This window comes from Terrapene carolina, unplaced genomic scaffold (assembly GCF_002925995.2).
Source record: "Terrapene carolina triunguis isolate 2854851 unplaced genomic scaffold, T_m_triunguis-2.0 Scaffold21, whole genome shotgun sequence".
Taxonomy (NCBI): domain Eukaryota; kingdom Metazoa; phylum Chordata; order Testudines; family Emydidae; genus Terrapene; species Terrapene triunguis.
Genome location: NW_020664372.1, coordinates 4,357,226 through 4,371,852, shown reverse-complemented (window position 1 = coordinate 4,371,852; position 14,627 = coordinate 4,357,226). Strand labels below are relative to the sequence as shown.

General features: G+C 42.5%; 1 protein-coding gene across 1 annotated transcript in view; it reads right to left on the bottom strand.

The window, feature by feature from the left end:
- Positions 1–14,627, bottom strand: part of UCHL3 (ubiquitin C-terminal hydrolase L3) — a 61,341-nt gene that overhangs the window by 35,120 nt on the left and 11,594 nt on the right. Inside the window, exons 3-6 of the mRNA XM_024207021.2 lie at positions 13,993–14,121; positions 9,059–9,215; positions 8,382–8,467; positions 7,773–7,820 (exon numbers count right to left, since the gene is read on the bottom strand). Coding sequence (XP_024062789.1) covers positions 7,773–7,820; positions 8,382–8,467; positions 9,059–9,215; positions 13,993–14,121 — 420 coding nt within the window. The remainder of the gene's footprint in view (positions 1–7,772; positions 7,821–8,381; positions 8,468–9,058; positions 9,216–13,992; positions 14,122–14,627) is intronic.

The following is a 14,627-nucleotide window of genomic DNA, read 5'->3' as shown; positions in this document are numbered from 1 at the left end:
GACCATAGGGGACGTTTTACCAACATAAACGTCGGATGGCCGGGCAAGGTTCATGACACTCGCGTGTTCAGGAACTCTGGTCTGTTTAGACGGCTGCAGGAAGGTATTTACTTCCCGGACCACAAAATAACTCTTGGGGATGTGGAGATGCCTACAGTGATCCTCGGGGACCCAGCCTACCCGCTAATGCCCTGGCTCATGAAGCCCTATACTGGCGCCCTGGACACAGAAAAAGAACTGTTCAACTACCGTCTGAGCAAGTGCAGAATGGTGGTGGAGTGTGCTTTTGGCCGTCTCAAAGGGAGATGGAGAAGCTTACTGACTCGCTGTGATCTCAGCAAAACCAATATCCCCATTGTTATAGCAGCTTGCTGTGTGCTCCACAATCTCTGTGAGAGCAAGGGGGAGACCTTTATGGCGGGGTGGGAGGTTGAGGCAAATAGCCTGGCTGCTGATTACGCCCAGCCAGACAGCCGGGCGATTAGAAGATCCCAGCGGGACGTGCTGTGCATCCGGGAGGCTTTGAAAGCAAGGTTCCAGACTGAGCAGGGTAACCAGTGACTGTTAAGTTTGTGGACACAGAAGCTGAACCTCCAGTTACATACCCCCTTCACCCCCTTCCCAAAAAATAAAATCAGTTCTATTTTGTCAATGAACACCGTTGTCTTTATTACTGTTTTCGCGGGAATGTTTTAAACCGGGGACGCAGACTGTGGCGGGGGGGCGGGTTTAGTGTTCTGATGCAAATGATGCTTCTAAACTCCAGGAATGACAGGCTCCGCAGTGGTGGACTGGTTGTTTCAACGGAGCCTGCCAGCTCTCCTGGGCGGAACTGCGTGTATGTGTCAGCTATGTGAGTTTCTGCCTGGGGGAGGAGGGTTACAGATCCCCTGCTGCGTGGCTCTGTGATCCAGGATAAGGACCGCAGCATAAGATCTGTAACTGCCCTCCCCCGCCACAAAGTCACAGAGCAACCCCCCCCCTCCCCCAGGACATGAAAACCACCTCCCAGACTGACCAGGGTCACTAGTGACTGCACTGTGTATGTGTCCTGATGCTGGACCTGACCCCGCCTCTGTACCCTGCTAAAGGTGACTGTCCTGTCCAATTACCGAGCCCCTTCCCCCCCTTCAGACAGACTCTCCTCCAAAAGAAAGTCATGGAAACAGTAATTAACAGAAACGAATATTTTATTATGAACCACACATGAAACGTGGGGGGTGAAACTTGCACGGGGGCTTCTGTGAGGTGGGTAGGAAAGGACTTTTCAAATTTTGGGGAATGAGAGCCTTCTAGTGCTAGAGCAGTCTGCAGGGGTTGACTGAAAGTTTTAACGGCCCTTGCCGCCCCTCCTTCTTTGTACTTTGGGTGAGGGGGGTGTGGGACTTGGTGGCGGGGGAGGGCGGTTAGAGAGAGACTGCAGCGGGGCTCTGTCCTCTTGCCTCCGGTCTTGCAGAACATCCACAAGGCGCCGAAGCGTGTCCGTTTGCTCCCTCATTAGTCCAAGCAGCTTTTCAGTAGCCTGCTGGTCCTTCTGACGCCACCTCTCCTCCCGTTCCATGACTGCTCGGTGCATTTGTGACAAGTTCTCCCTCCACTGTGTCTGCTGGGCTGCCTGGGCTCGGGAGCAGTCCATTAGTTCTGAGAACATGTCTTCACGCGTCTTCTTCTTCCTCCGCCTAATCTGCGCTAGCCTCTGGGAGTGTGCTGACAGGCTGGGTTGGGAGACAGTCGCAGATGTGTCTGTGGGAATGGGAAAAAGGGAGTGAATTCCTGAGACAGATAAATGAAGTTGTGTACAAAGAACCTAGTCTTTCTCTGTGAACAAGACCATGCACTCCACCTCTCACATGCGCACTCAGGACAAGGTCGAATTTTCGGCCCTCGCCTTCAGTGCCTGGGGTCTTGCAGTGGTCTTTGCAGTGGTCTTGCAGTGATCCGAGAAGCGTGGCAGGACACCTGAACTTCTGTAGCAGGCAATCACGGTAAGCCCTAGACTTGTGGCTGCTTAAAACTTTAATAGGAGTACTGGCCTCCTGTCATATTGAAAGCAATGCCAGTCTCAATGCCAGCAATCAGGCAAGCATGAACTCTACCCCTGTCCCACCCCCTCGCGGCTGTCCCAGGGAAAGATCCCTGTATGCTGCCCCTCTCCCTCCACCGCGTGGCTGTAAAGCAGTCCCAATACTAACATTCCCCTCCCTAATTCAAAGCAGGGCATCATGAGCGACATCACCCTCATGAGGATCTCGGACAGCGAGAAGGAACGCATGCTGAGGGAAAGCATGCAAAAACCAGGGCCATATGCCGCTATGCTCTGCCGTGCGATGATCCCTGAATACTTGATTGTGTCGTGGCGGGGAAACGTGTGCTACCATGGAGGGCCCAATAAGATCGCCCTACCCAGGAACCTGATGAACAGGCTGGAACTGTACCTCCATGAGACCTACGAGGAGTTCTCCTATGAGGATTTCGCGTCTATCCCCGGCCATATTGACCGGATTTTCGCGTAGGTGCACTGGGACTAAAGAGTGGAGCGTCTTGGGCTGCATAATCATGAATAACTGGACATTGTAAAAATTTTTTTAAATAGTTGGGACTAAATAGTGAAGAGCCCAATGCAGAGAAATCATGAGAAACTCTTTGTTGATATTGTAAATATTCCAGTTTTGTTGCAGATAAATGTTTACATGTTTAAAGCACTTTAGGAAATAAGCCATTGTTAATATTGTAAATAATTCAGTTCTGTTAAAAATAAATGTTTAGATGTTTAAAGCACTTACTGCTTGATCCTTCCCCTGATTCTGTGTCCGGGGTAAGGGATGGGGACGGTTGGTAGGGGATCTCGGTAAGGGTGATGAAGAGCTCCTGGCTGTCGGGGAAATCAGCGGTGCCAGCGCTGTCGACTGCATCGTCCTCCTCATCTCCTTCTTCATCTTCCCCGTCCGCTAACATGTCCGACGAGGAACCGGCCGTGGACAATATCCCATCCTCAGAGTCCACGGTCACTGGTGGGGTAGTGGTGGCGGCCGCACCTAGGATGGAATGCAGTGCCTCGTAGAAACGGGATGTGTGGGGCTGGGATCCGGAGCGTCCGTTTGCCTCTTTGGTTTTTTGGTAGCCTTGTCTCAGCTCCTTGATTTTCACGCGGCACTGCGTTGCATCCCGGCTGTATCCTCTCTCTGCCATGGCTTTAGAGATCTTCTCGTAGATCTTAGCATTCCTTCTTTTGGAGCGCAGCTCTGAAAGCACGGACTCATCGCCCCACACAGCGATGAGATCCAAGACTTCCCGATCAGTCCATGCTGGGGCCCTCTTTCTATTAGATTGCACGGCCATCTCTGCTGGAGAGCTCTGCATCGTTGCCACTGCTGCTGAGCTCGCCACGATGTCCAAACAGGAACTGAGATTCAAACTGCCCAGACAGGAAAAGGAATTCAAATATTCCCGGGGCTTTTCCTGTGTGGCTGGTCAGAGCATCCGAGCTCGGACTGCTGTCCAGAGCGTCAACAGAGTGGTGCACTGTGGGATAGCTCCTGGAGCTATTAGCGTCGATTTCCATCCACACCTAGCCTAATTCGATATGGCCATTTCGAATTTAGCGCTACTCCTCTCGTTGGGGAGGAGTACAGAAGTCGAATTTAAGAGACCTCTATGTCGAACTAAATAGCTTCGTGGTGTGGATGGGTGCAGGGTTAATTCGATGTAACGGCGCTAAATTCGACATAAAAGCCTAGTGTAGACCAGGCCTTAGTAGAGCACAGCTCCACAGCGATATGTGCTGTCTGATCAGCATGAACTACTCGGGTTAAAGTTGCCAGTGCCACATGGCATATGAAGAAAGGGAAAATATCATTTTGATCCCTTTATTAAGGTGGAAATTAAATGCAGACAATTCTCTTGGACAGCTTTCATAACTTCAGCTAATTACTCTTGCTGGGAGTACTTTAGATTATACTAGAGGAATGGAAAGCCGTATCTCATACTGTAAAGCCAAGATACTACTAAGCAATGTTGTATAGGATGACGATTTTGAGGTTAGTTGTGAGGGGCTAAAAATGTAATTAAAATATGTTGGCAAATATCCTGCTACTCACATTACAGCTATGTAACAGTATGTAGTTAAATACACAGAAGATCCCACAAGAAAGCTGTGCACCTAACTAATTATATATCACCAAGAGCACACATTTGTTTGACACTGACAACAAATGCAGTAAATGTAGTATTCATAGCTTGAGAAAAATCAACCTGAAGACTATGTCTGTTATAGTCAGGATGATACTTTCTAGCAGAATACAGCACTTTCCAGTCACCTAAAACTTTGGTCCCCAATTAGGGTGCTTGACAGTGTCCCCTCAAATTATAATTAAAATGTTTACTCATATTAAGCGTCTTAGAAATTGTATTTATAATAATTGTGCATTTACAATTAGTTTGTTATGCCTTTATCAATTATTTGTATTAGAGAAGTGAACCAACTGAGACTTGGGCTCAGTTGTGCTAGCCACTGACAGAAAGGGAGTCCCAGCTTCAAAGATATTACAATATACATCTCTACCTCGATATAACGCTGTCCTCCGGAGCCAAAAAAATCTTATTGCATTATAGGTGAAACCGCGTTATATCGAACTTGCTTTAATCCACCGGAATGCGCAGACCCGCCCCCCCGGAGCACTGCTTTACCGCGTTATATCCAAATTCGTGTTATATTGGGTCGAGTTATATCGGGGTAGAGGTGTAGTTAAAAACAAAGGATGGATGGGGAAACAGAGGTAAAGTGAAAGGACTTACGCAGTGTCACACAGCAGTCAGTAATAGAACAAAACAGATCTTAGACCTCCCAACACCTAGTTCAATGACCTATCTTCTAGATCAGGGGTCGGCAACCTCTGGCAGGCGGCTCACCAGGGTAAGCACCCTGGTGGGCTGGGCCAGTTTGTTTACCTGCCGCGTCAGCAGGTTCGGCCGATCGTGGCTCCCACTGGTCGCGGTTCGCCGTCCCAGGCCAATGGGGGTGGTGGGAAGCCGCGGCCAGCACATCCCTCGCCCGCGCTGCTTCCCACAGCCCCCATTGGCCTGGGATGGTGAACCATGGCCAGAGGGAGCCGCGATCGTCCGAAGCTGTCAAGCCACGTGCCAGAGGTTGCCGACCCCTGTTCTATATCATTGCCTAGGGATACAGGAGAAGGTAATGTGATATTTAGCTGCAAATATACGCTTTTCTAACCCAAAGCATCGTCATATCATTCTGTAGGCAATGCTGCTTGTGCCAAAGTCAACGTCACTTAATTTTTCTTTGAGGTTACAGTAGCGAGGTAACCAAAGCTCCTGTTTTACAGTTATTTTAAGAATTCAGTCTTCTACAAAAATTTTCCATATATTACACATACAGGTTTCCTAGAGCTTATACTAGAAGTGCTGCAGGGTTCTACAGCCCACTTTTACTTAGGTCAGACAAGCTCTGTGGACAGCCACCAGCTTATTACTTAATCATATCTGTTCCAGTAAAGTTATTTCAGAAGTCAGTCTGAATCTTCTTCTCTGCTTTGGAAAGTTGTTTTTTGAATTTGGTGAAGTAAGGTGGTGACAGCAGATTTTAAACAAGTTTTTTTGCTCATTTGTGTCAGACATCTGGCACAGTTTTTTCATCCTCCCAAAAAACTGTAATGAAAGATACTTTATTAATGAAAACCATTATTTAGAAAGAATTTATGGTTTTCCCATAAGTCTGAATTCAGAAGTCTAGTTACTCTGCAAAAGTCTGCCATGTAACCCAGGAAACCTTTATTTCCCTATACCTGAAAAACAAAACCTTTGCTGCTACTGCTACAGGCAATCCTCTCTGTACCCACTTCTCAGTAAGCATGTTCTAATATCCTATTTTTAAGTAGTTAGGTACAAAAAATGTTTTTCCACCTGTAATTTTGGATTTTGTACTTTACTCGTACTTCCTGCTTTGGCTTGTATTGAAACCAGTTCACTCCTGTTAGAGATGTTCCAAGCTGTCTGACTGAATCTGCAGACATCACTGCATTGGTTACATTTGGGTGACATTTTCAATCTTTTCTTTTCAAACATGAGGGCCAGGGAGTGTACTTTTCTTAAATAAAAGATGAGAGTGATGTAATCACAGGATTCTGGGAATCAGAGTCCTAGCCATGGGCATATAGTCCCTATGCCTCAATCTGGCCCCAGACAGAGGCTCCTTGAGACCTGTTGTGAAGTATTCTAATGTCTTAGAATACAGAGACACTAGCAAGGTCATAAGAGATTTAAGGTAAAATTTGCTCTGCATAGACTGTTACCGCACATCTAGGAAAGCATGTACTGATCTGGAAAATAACTAAAAGCACCACTAACATCTAAAGTATGGATTCCCCTGCTAACGAACGTGGCTTAGGGAAAAATACTGGTAGACAGACTAGTTCAGATGTTGCTCAATGACCACAAGGGAATTTAGGGAGTAGGTAGAAAGCTACCTTATGCTAGACTAATATTATTATGCTGAAGTTAGTCTTAAAGCCTATGTTTTTCCCCCTTAGTGACAGGAGAATCTATCCCTTTTTAAAGTTTGTGCTCCAAAACCTAAGGCTTCACTTAAAAAGTAGCTAACTTTGTAGCCATTGGCTGTGAAGATACTCTTCCAAACACGAACCAAATGTAAATTGGCACAGTGTTTTCTTTTTGAGATTAATACAAATGAGCTCCAAGACAGGTGCAAATTACCATTTGTCAGCAAACAGAGAAAGCTTTATCTGCCAGAAGCTTCAACTGCCTCCTAGATGCATAAAACTCGAGCCATTTCTCTACCTTTTCCTAGCTAACAAAATCGTCCATTTTAATCCCTATTTCCCAACCTCCACTTAGTCCAGACAAGACAAAAAATGCATGTATTAAAAATCTATACAGGTGCTGCCATTACTCCAAACTATATTTAGGTTTCCAGGCTTAGTACAACATTTAATGACTTGGAGAATGCAGAGTGAAGAAAAACTTGAGATTTGCCAGAGATAACACAGACCTGCTTTTTACACAGGAGTGTATTCTAATACTGACTGAGAAGCATATACAAGTCTCTCCCCCACAAACTTGAAAATGACCGGATAATTTTAAAATGCTGTAAAACAAAGTTTATAGCATAGATTTTAGAGCTTAACTGAAGTTGTCTGTACACAAGCAACATCACACCCATGTTCATGAGGTGTTAACATTTGCTGATTTGTATTCCCAACATTAAGAAGTTTTGTCTTATATAAAAAAAAAGTTATAAAAAAGTGTCAGCCATTTGTTCAGCTTCAATGACTAACTTATATCTTGTTTATAAAGTTAACGTCAGAGTTAATTTTCTGTTGACACAAAACAGGCAAAGTACAATGTTATCAACTCTTGTGATTTTATTAAAAGTTTAACAATATTTGGTATTTTTCTTAAAGCCCCAGCTCCATGTGCTTACAGGAGAATCTCTGTTTTCACTAAAAAATGAAGTTACCAGACTTTCTTGGCTATGGAGAAAAGCTTGAAAATGTGACCCAAGGCACCCTAATGGCTCAGAAACCTAACGGGAAATAAAAAAACCCAACTAAAAGAAAAAAATCATTATTTTTAATCCAGTCATGATTTTTGAACATTTGAGGCTGGCAACTTTCATTCTAGTGTAGATCTTACATGAAATAAAGAAAATATTATAATGGTTGAAAAATCAAACAACTTGAAACATTCTGTCAAAGTATTATGTTCGTAAAATAAACAAAGTTAAAAAAATGGAATACCTCAGTCTGACCTTCATGGGCACTGGATTCATGGGTAACACGAATAGCCTGAAATTAGAACATATGTTTAATTAGACTTCAAACAAAAAAAATTATTTCTTAAAATAGCAGGTATTTAAAGACTCATTCCACTTTCTTCATTTTAACTTGTAGGTTATGGAAGTTTACATCAAAGCAGAGTAAAGTTGTGCTATATACTATAGTGTACGATTTTTTAGTGTTGTAACTATGAGAAGTATTGATTAGACATTAACTAACCTCAAGATCTCAATTTTTTTTAAAAAGAGTATTTTAAAAGTGTAGTGCTGTTTCATGCAAAGTGAAAATCAAATAACAGTTGTTAAAAAAGTCGTCCATGTGTTAGTGAGATTACTAATTCCCCACTAGTAGCAAACAACATTTACAATAAAGCATTCATGTCTCAATCTAGCAAAGCACTTCAGCACACGCTTAATTTTAAACACGTAAGCAGTCCCATTTACAACAATGGGACTATTTAAGCACATCAGTGTTTGCTGGATCAGGGCTTAGATGCAAGACTATTCCTGCTAACAATTCTACTATATTAAAAAGAGGAAAAAAAATAATAAAATAAAAAAAGATACTAACTTCATAGGTTTCTAAATATTTGGCTCTCTCTTCAGGACTCATAGGTAATGAATCCTCCAGGAATTTTTTCAGTGTAGAATCTGATTCTTAAAAATAAATAATAAATTAATTAATCATTCAATTCCTCTTTCTGTTCTCAGCAACTTAGAAAATTAGATGAAAACTGAAAGGTTACAACATGAAGAAATAATACAAATCAGAATTGTTCTTTTACTTTTTTTCCTAGACTAATATTAAACATTACATTGTCAAAAAGCTTGTACACAAGGCATACAGTCTATTTACATCCAGAAAGGAGACTTAAGCCTGTAATGCAACATATTCTATTCCACTGCATACAACGACAAAACAATTTAAAGTCACCAGACTCTTATTATGGTGTGAAATATTAATATGTATTAATAATTAGTATCTGCTACTTTGAATTTGGAGTTATATTTTATTCATTTAACTATGTGCTGTATTAGTGTCCTTTGTATTACTAAAAATTCTTAATGACTACCAACTAACAAAAGTCTGTGTTGTATTGCTGCTGTATAATTAAGACAAGAAGACTAATGGCGAATTTCTACTTGTGTCTTTTAAAGAATTTTCAAGTAGAGTCAACACTATGAAAGGAGTACTGCGCCACCTACCCTCCAAAAATTATATTAAGTATATTAAGAGAAAAGATTTACCGAAGTTCATTTTATCTCTGTTGTTTGCGATAGCATGTATAAGTCCAATTGTTCCACAAGCATTGTTGATGGTTTGCTTCATGAAATATACTGATGATCTGACATTTTGTCCCTGGGCTTTTATTCTCTCTTCCTCTTCTGTTCTGAATGTTTCATACTGGAACAGAAAATCAAAAGCGTCTTGCATGTAGAACTATTTCAAATTTCCCATGAAAAACCAAAGCTCCATTAAAATGTAATAGTACTGTAGTTTGAAACAGAAGGAAGCAGAACAGAATAAGTAAGGGATTGCAGCCTTTATCCACATGACTAGTCTCACTGATGTACCTGAGATTATTCACTTGTATAAATCTGCGTGTCAAGTCCTAAATCAGTATCTTGTCACCAGCCAAACATCAGTGTCTTTTATCCAATATTCTGAATCACTTAACTTGTTGTGCCATCTAGTGCTATGCTAAGAATGTTCAAAAATGAAGATTGATGAGCTAGGCTCACTTTTAGAGAAACAGTCCCCTTTACCACAGTCTCCTATGTCTCCCTGCAATCCAGCAAAAGGCCTGGAGAAGGTAACGGAAGCTTTAGATCTATAGCAAGCAAACTGGAGTACAATAAATAACTACTCTAAAAGGGAAAAAAATGAAGCATTGTAGAAGCTTCAATATAGTCTTATTTTTTCTGGAAAAAGTTGAGTCATTTATGTGTTTTTGAGTGGTACTGATAATTTTGCAAATGGGCCTTCTGAGGCCATAATAATAATATGACAATTTTGTTTATTCTGTTCAGTTTATTCCATGACACACAATTTGGCTGTGTAATCTGAAAATTATTAAATTTATACATGTATTCATGTTTTAATAGGGTCTACTGGTGAGGGAAGCATCCTGGAGTGCACAAGAGGATTCCAGAGTTTGTCAACTACTGTAGAGACCTTTGGGATAAAGAAGGTAGCCAATAAGGAGTGAAGAAATGGTTTTAGGAAGGAAGTATATCCAGACCACTGCTGTTTAGAGTATGATGATGGAGCTCCTGGGTGGACTCCCCTTTGCAGGGAACCACTGGAAGTCTTAGTTCAAGGTCTGCTGGCATTTGTAGGTCGCTCTACCAAAGCTGTCTGGGAAAGGATATAAGCAGCTTCCTTCCATTCAGAAGGAAAGACACTGTTGAGGGAATTGGAGCTGCTGAGAGCCTCTCAGAGTCAATGAAGCAAACTCTGGGTCTCAGTACAAGTTCCCGGATTTCTGTTGAAGAGAAGCTACCCTTAGGAGCAAAAGCTTGTTTTGCTTTGAAAATACTCTACAATTATGGAATTGGGAGGTTTTTTTGCTGATGTTCAGCCCAGTATACACATATTACTGTATCATTTCATTTCTTGGTGTGATCTACTCTGCTGTGGAGAAGTTTACCAATAAATAAGTATAAAAGAAATACAGTGTGCTTTTACAACAACTGGTAAGACAAATAAACCAGAAACAGCTGCTTGCAGGTAGAACACAGTAGACAGGTTTTCAGATAGACAATCCGGACTACAAGAATGAAGGTACGCCCTGATTTTAAGTCTTTCCACCTTTTCAATATGCTGCCCTGATGACTGATTTTTATCAGTCAGCACAGCAAACCTGAAAGCACTAGCCAGCTGGTGTTGTCAATTATAGAACATTCCATTCTCTTATCTACTGCTGGAATGTTGTTTGCTCTGGAAATACTATGCTTCCCTCCTTTAACTCCTTGGTTAATCACAGAAATAAAAAGGGTTATAATAAATAATACACCTCTACCTCGATATAACGCTGTCCTCGGGAGCCAAAAAATCTTACCGCGTTATAGGTGAAACCGCGTTATATTGAACTTGCTTTGATCCACCGGAGTGCGCATCCCCGCCCCCCCAGAGCACTGCTTTACCGCGTTATATCCGAATTCGTGTTATATCCGGTAGCGTTATATCGAGGTAGCGGTGTAGTTATAAATCTCTTAGCAAATGGCCATATCTGCTTTATACATGTGCCTAAAATGCTCTATTGTGCACTTTTTTACAGCAATGCTGCTGCAAAAAAATCCATTACATTTCTTTAAGCAGAACACTACAAAAATACATTTATGGGATTAAAAAATTACTTGTTGGTACTAGCAATACTACTATTAAGGCATATTCAATTTCTGGGCATTATTACTCACTGAATTGGCCAGCAGAGGTTAGGAGTAATACACATTACAGCCAGGTTGGCCTTCAAGAAGGAAAGAATGCCTGCTCTGCTGTAAGCATTCCAGACTACCCGGGCAAGCTATGCAGCACTAATTGTGAGGCACATTAACAGTTCTAAAAAGAGGCTTATTCAGTCCCCCTCTGTCAAAGAACTAGTACTGATGTAAGGGCTTGAGATTGAGAGATGTGGAAGTATCAGAAAATAAGGAAAGGATCTGACAACAAGCAACATCCATTTGCGAAAGTAGAATGGCTCAAAAAGGAGTCACGCTAATATATACCACAATGCACACTGACTGAATGCAGCTCTGTATTCATACCCTATACACTATTGTAATAATTTTCGTACAAAATATGATTTGTGAGGTATCATTTGAAAACTAACAACTCGCTGGACAATTATATCATGGTGAAATATATGTAGCAACATTATATGTAGAGTTATGAACACAAGCTGAAATTATGATTCAAGGTGTTTAACCAGGCAAATCTGGGGAGTGGGTAAACCAGTTTCTCAAAGACAAAGGACAAACTGACGACTCTAGCCAGGGGTCAAAGCTGACTGGCGATCACTAGTCAAGTAGCCATTCTTTGGCAGTGAAGAGGGGTAGGAACAGATAGATTTGCATTTTAACAAACAAGATCTTTCACTATGAGACCTCATGTCTGCATCCTCACAGCTGGAAGGAACGTGTATTTAGGAGTAACCCTCAGGAAAAGGCAATTCAAGGGTGACTGGATTATAAAATGGAGAGGCAAAAACACCCCGGGTGTTCATTCTCTATCCTCCTTTCTCGCCCTTTCGCTGAAGACGACAAAAAAGAAAGGGTGCTTTGCTCTGGCCACAGAAGCTTGCGAGATAACCAGAAGCTGCACTTTGCTTTTTGAAAGGAGAGAGTGGACCAGAGAACAGTAATCCTAAGAGGGAAGAGACCCACTGGGAAGAAGCCCAGGGAAAACAGTAGTCAGAGTTAAAGGGAGCAGTGTGCAACTGCTGCTCGTAGGGTCCCTGGGTTGTTGTTTGTGAGACTTAGTCAGAGGGCTGAGCCACTGAACCAACCTACAGGATACCAAGAGAAAAAGATAATTGCAGCTCCACAACCAGCCAACAGGAGGCACTAGGAAAAGGTGAGTGCCCCATCACACACAGACACTCAAGGTGCGACCTGCATGCTGTTTGTGAGGGGCCCAGGTTGGTAGTTACAGCAGCAAAGCATTCTAAGGCACCCAAGGTTGCAGGGCAAGTGATGAGGCAACACCTCACTGGTCTGGACTGGACCCCAGAATGCCATACACATATCTAGGCAATATTTTTCCTGAAAACCTGAACAAATTAAGATTAAATTATAGTAGAGTGAAAAAAGTGACAAACAGAAGCCATAAAAGAGATCTTTCTAGGACTTATGTCCTTTGCACATTTATGGGTACAGTACTCAAACTAGCCTCAAGTAGTCCATTGATATGACACCATAACAGCATTTTAGTAATGGATTACCCCATTCTCCAAGATAAGAGAGTTAAGACATTGGACAAAAGTTCAGTTTAGGGAGCTTATTCTTTTCCCCAACCCAAATAAACCCAGTGGAAAAACCAACAGCCCCACCCCAGAGCCCACAGCCCCAGCCAGAACCTGAACCCCTTCCCGCACCCCTGCCCCAGCCCTGATCCCCTCCTGCCCTCCAAACCCCTCGGTCCCAGCCCAGAGCACCCTCCTACACCCCAAACTCCTCATCCCCAGCTCCACCCCAGAGCCCCCACCCCCTCCTGCACCCCAACCCCAATTTTGTGAGTATTCATGACCCTCCATACAATTTCTATTCCCCGATGTGGCCCTCGGCCAAAAAGTTGGACCACCCCGCTTTAACCCCTCTTGACAAAAAACACAAATCAAAAACAAAGATGATCCCCAATCTGTCCAAGGGCACGTCTTCACTACCCGCCCGATCCGGCGGCTAGCAATCGGTCTATCGGGGATCGACTTACCACGTCTAGTGAAGACGCGATAAAATCGATCCCTGATGGCTCTACCGTTGACTCCGGAAATCCACCGCGGCAAGAGGCGGTAGCGGAGTCGACGGCGGCGCGGCAGTGGTCGACTTGCCGCCGTCCTCACAGCCAGGTAAGTCGACCTAAAATACGCCACTTCAGCAACGCTATTCACGTAGCTGAAGTTGCATATCTTAGGTCAACCCCCCGCTGTAGTGTAGACCTAGCCCAAGAAATGAAAGCTATGTTGGAGCTACAGGCTTCTCTAGACAGTAATTAAAGCTTGGACTGCATTATGATACTACAAAAATCAATATATGTTTTATAAATGGCTGTTTGATATTGTCCACATTTTCCGTATCCCGTCTTACTACTTTGTTCATGCCTTAATGTGGTATAAGTGTTAAAACAACAAAAATAAATATTGCAGCTCCATTAAGAGAAGATCTCAAAATCCTTTAAAATATCATTCACATCTATTGCTGACTGAGAGCAACATCAGATTTCCTTTGTTTATACATTTATTGTTAATACTTCTGCAATTGTACAGTTTTGTTTAATAATCTTATTTTGACAAGAACAGAATGTGTCACAAACCAGAGGAACTTTGAAGAAAGCTTGTTGGTTTTTTTAGTCTCATTAACTATTTCACTGACGTAGAGAATTACAGATTTCATATTATGTATGATGGGACATTTTGACTGATCTACTGATTTTGAATTACTAAGTATCAATAGTAAATATTTACCTTTTCTGTTACTGGGAAGAGAAGTAGCACTGCACAGACAGGTCTTGGCACCATGCTAAGTAGTTCTGGATCCATACCATACACATCTACAAATTGCCAGTCAGGATGTATACCTAACTGTTTGAGAAACTAGTAATGAAAAGAAAAATGCACAGTATTAAACAGATTTGTTAATAAATAATTCATCTACTAGAAGCACGTTTGATCACCTGTGAAGTTAAATACACTTTAATAGACTTTGTGCAGATCAAGATAGTCGAGAGGTAAACAGGAGGATGAAGTGAGGTTAAATTGTAATGACTGACAAACTGAAAAAGTATAATGCTTTGCTAATCAAGATATACTGAAGAGCCATTGTTATAGCATAAACAGTTTTCACTATATTTGAACAGCCATATGGAGCGGGGAAAAGTGGATGTTCAAGTCAACAATTTTTCAAGTTGTATTTTAGTCACTGAGACAAGGAAGATCCCAGAGGAGCACATGGATCTGTAATAGATGAAAGTTGAGTGCATGGATTTAAGAAACCCCGCCCCCACCCCCACCCATGTATTTTGCAAAGTATACCATATTGAGTGTTAATAGGCACGTGTCATAACTATAAAGGGAAGGGTAACAGCTCTCTGTGTACAGAG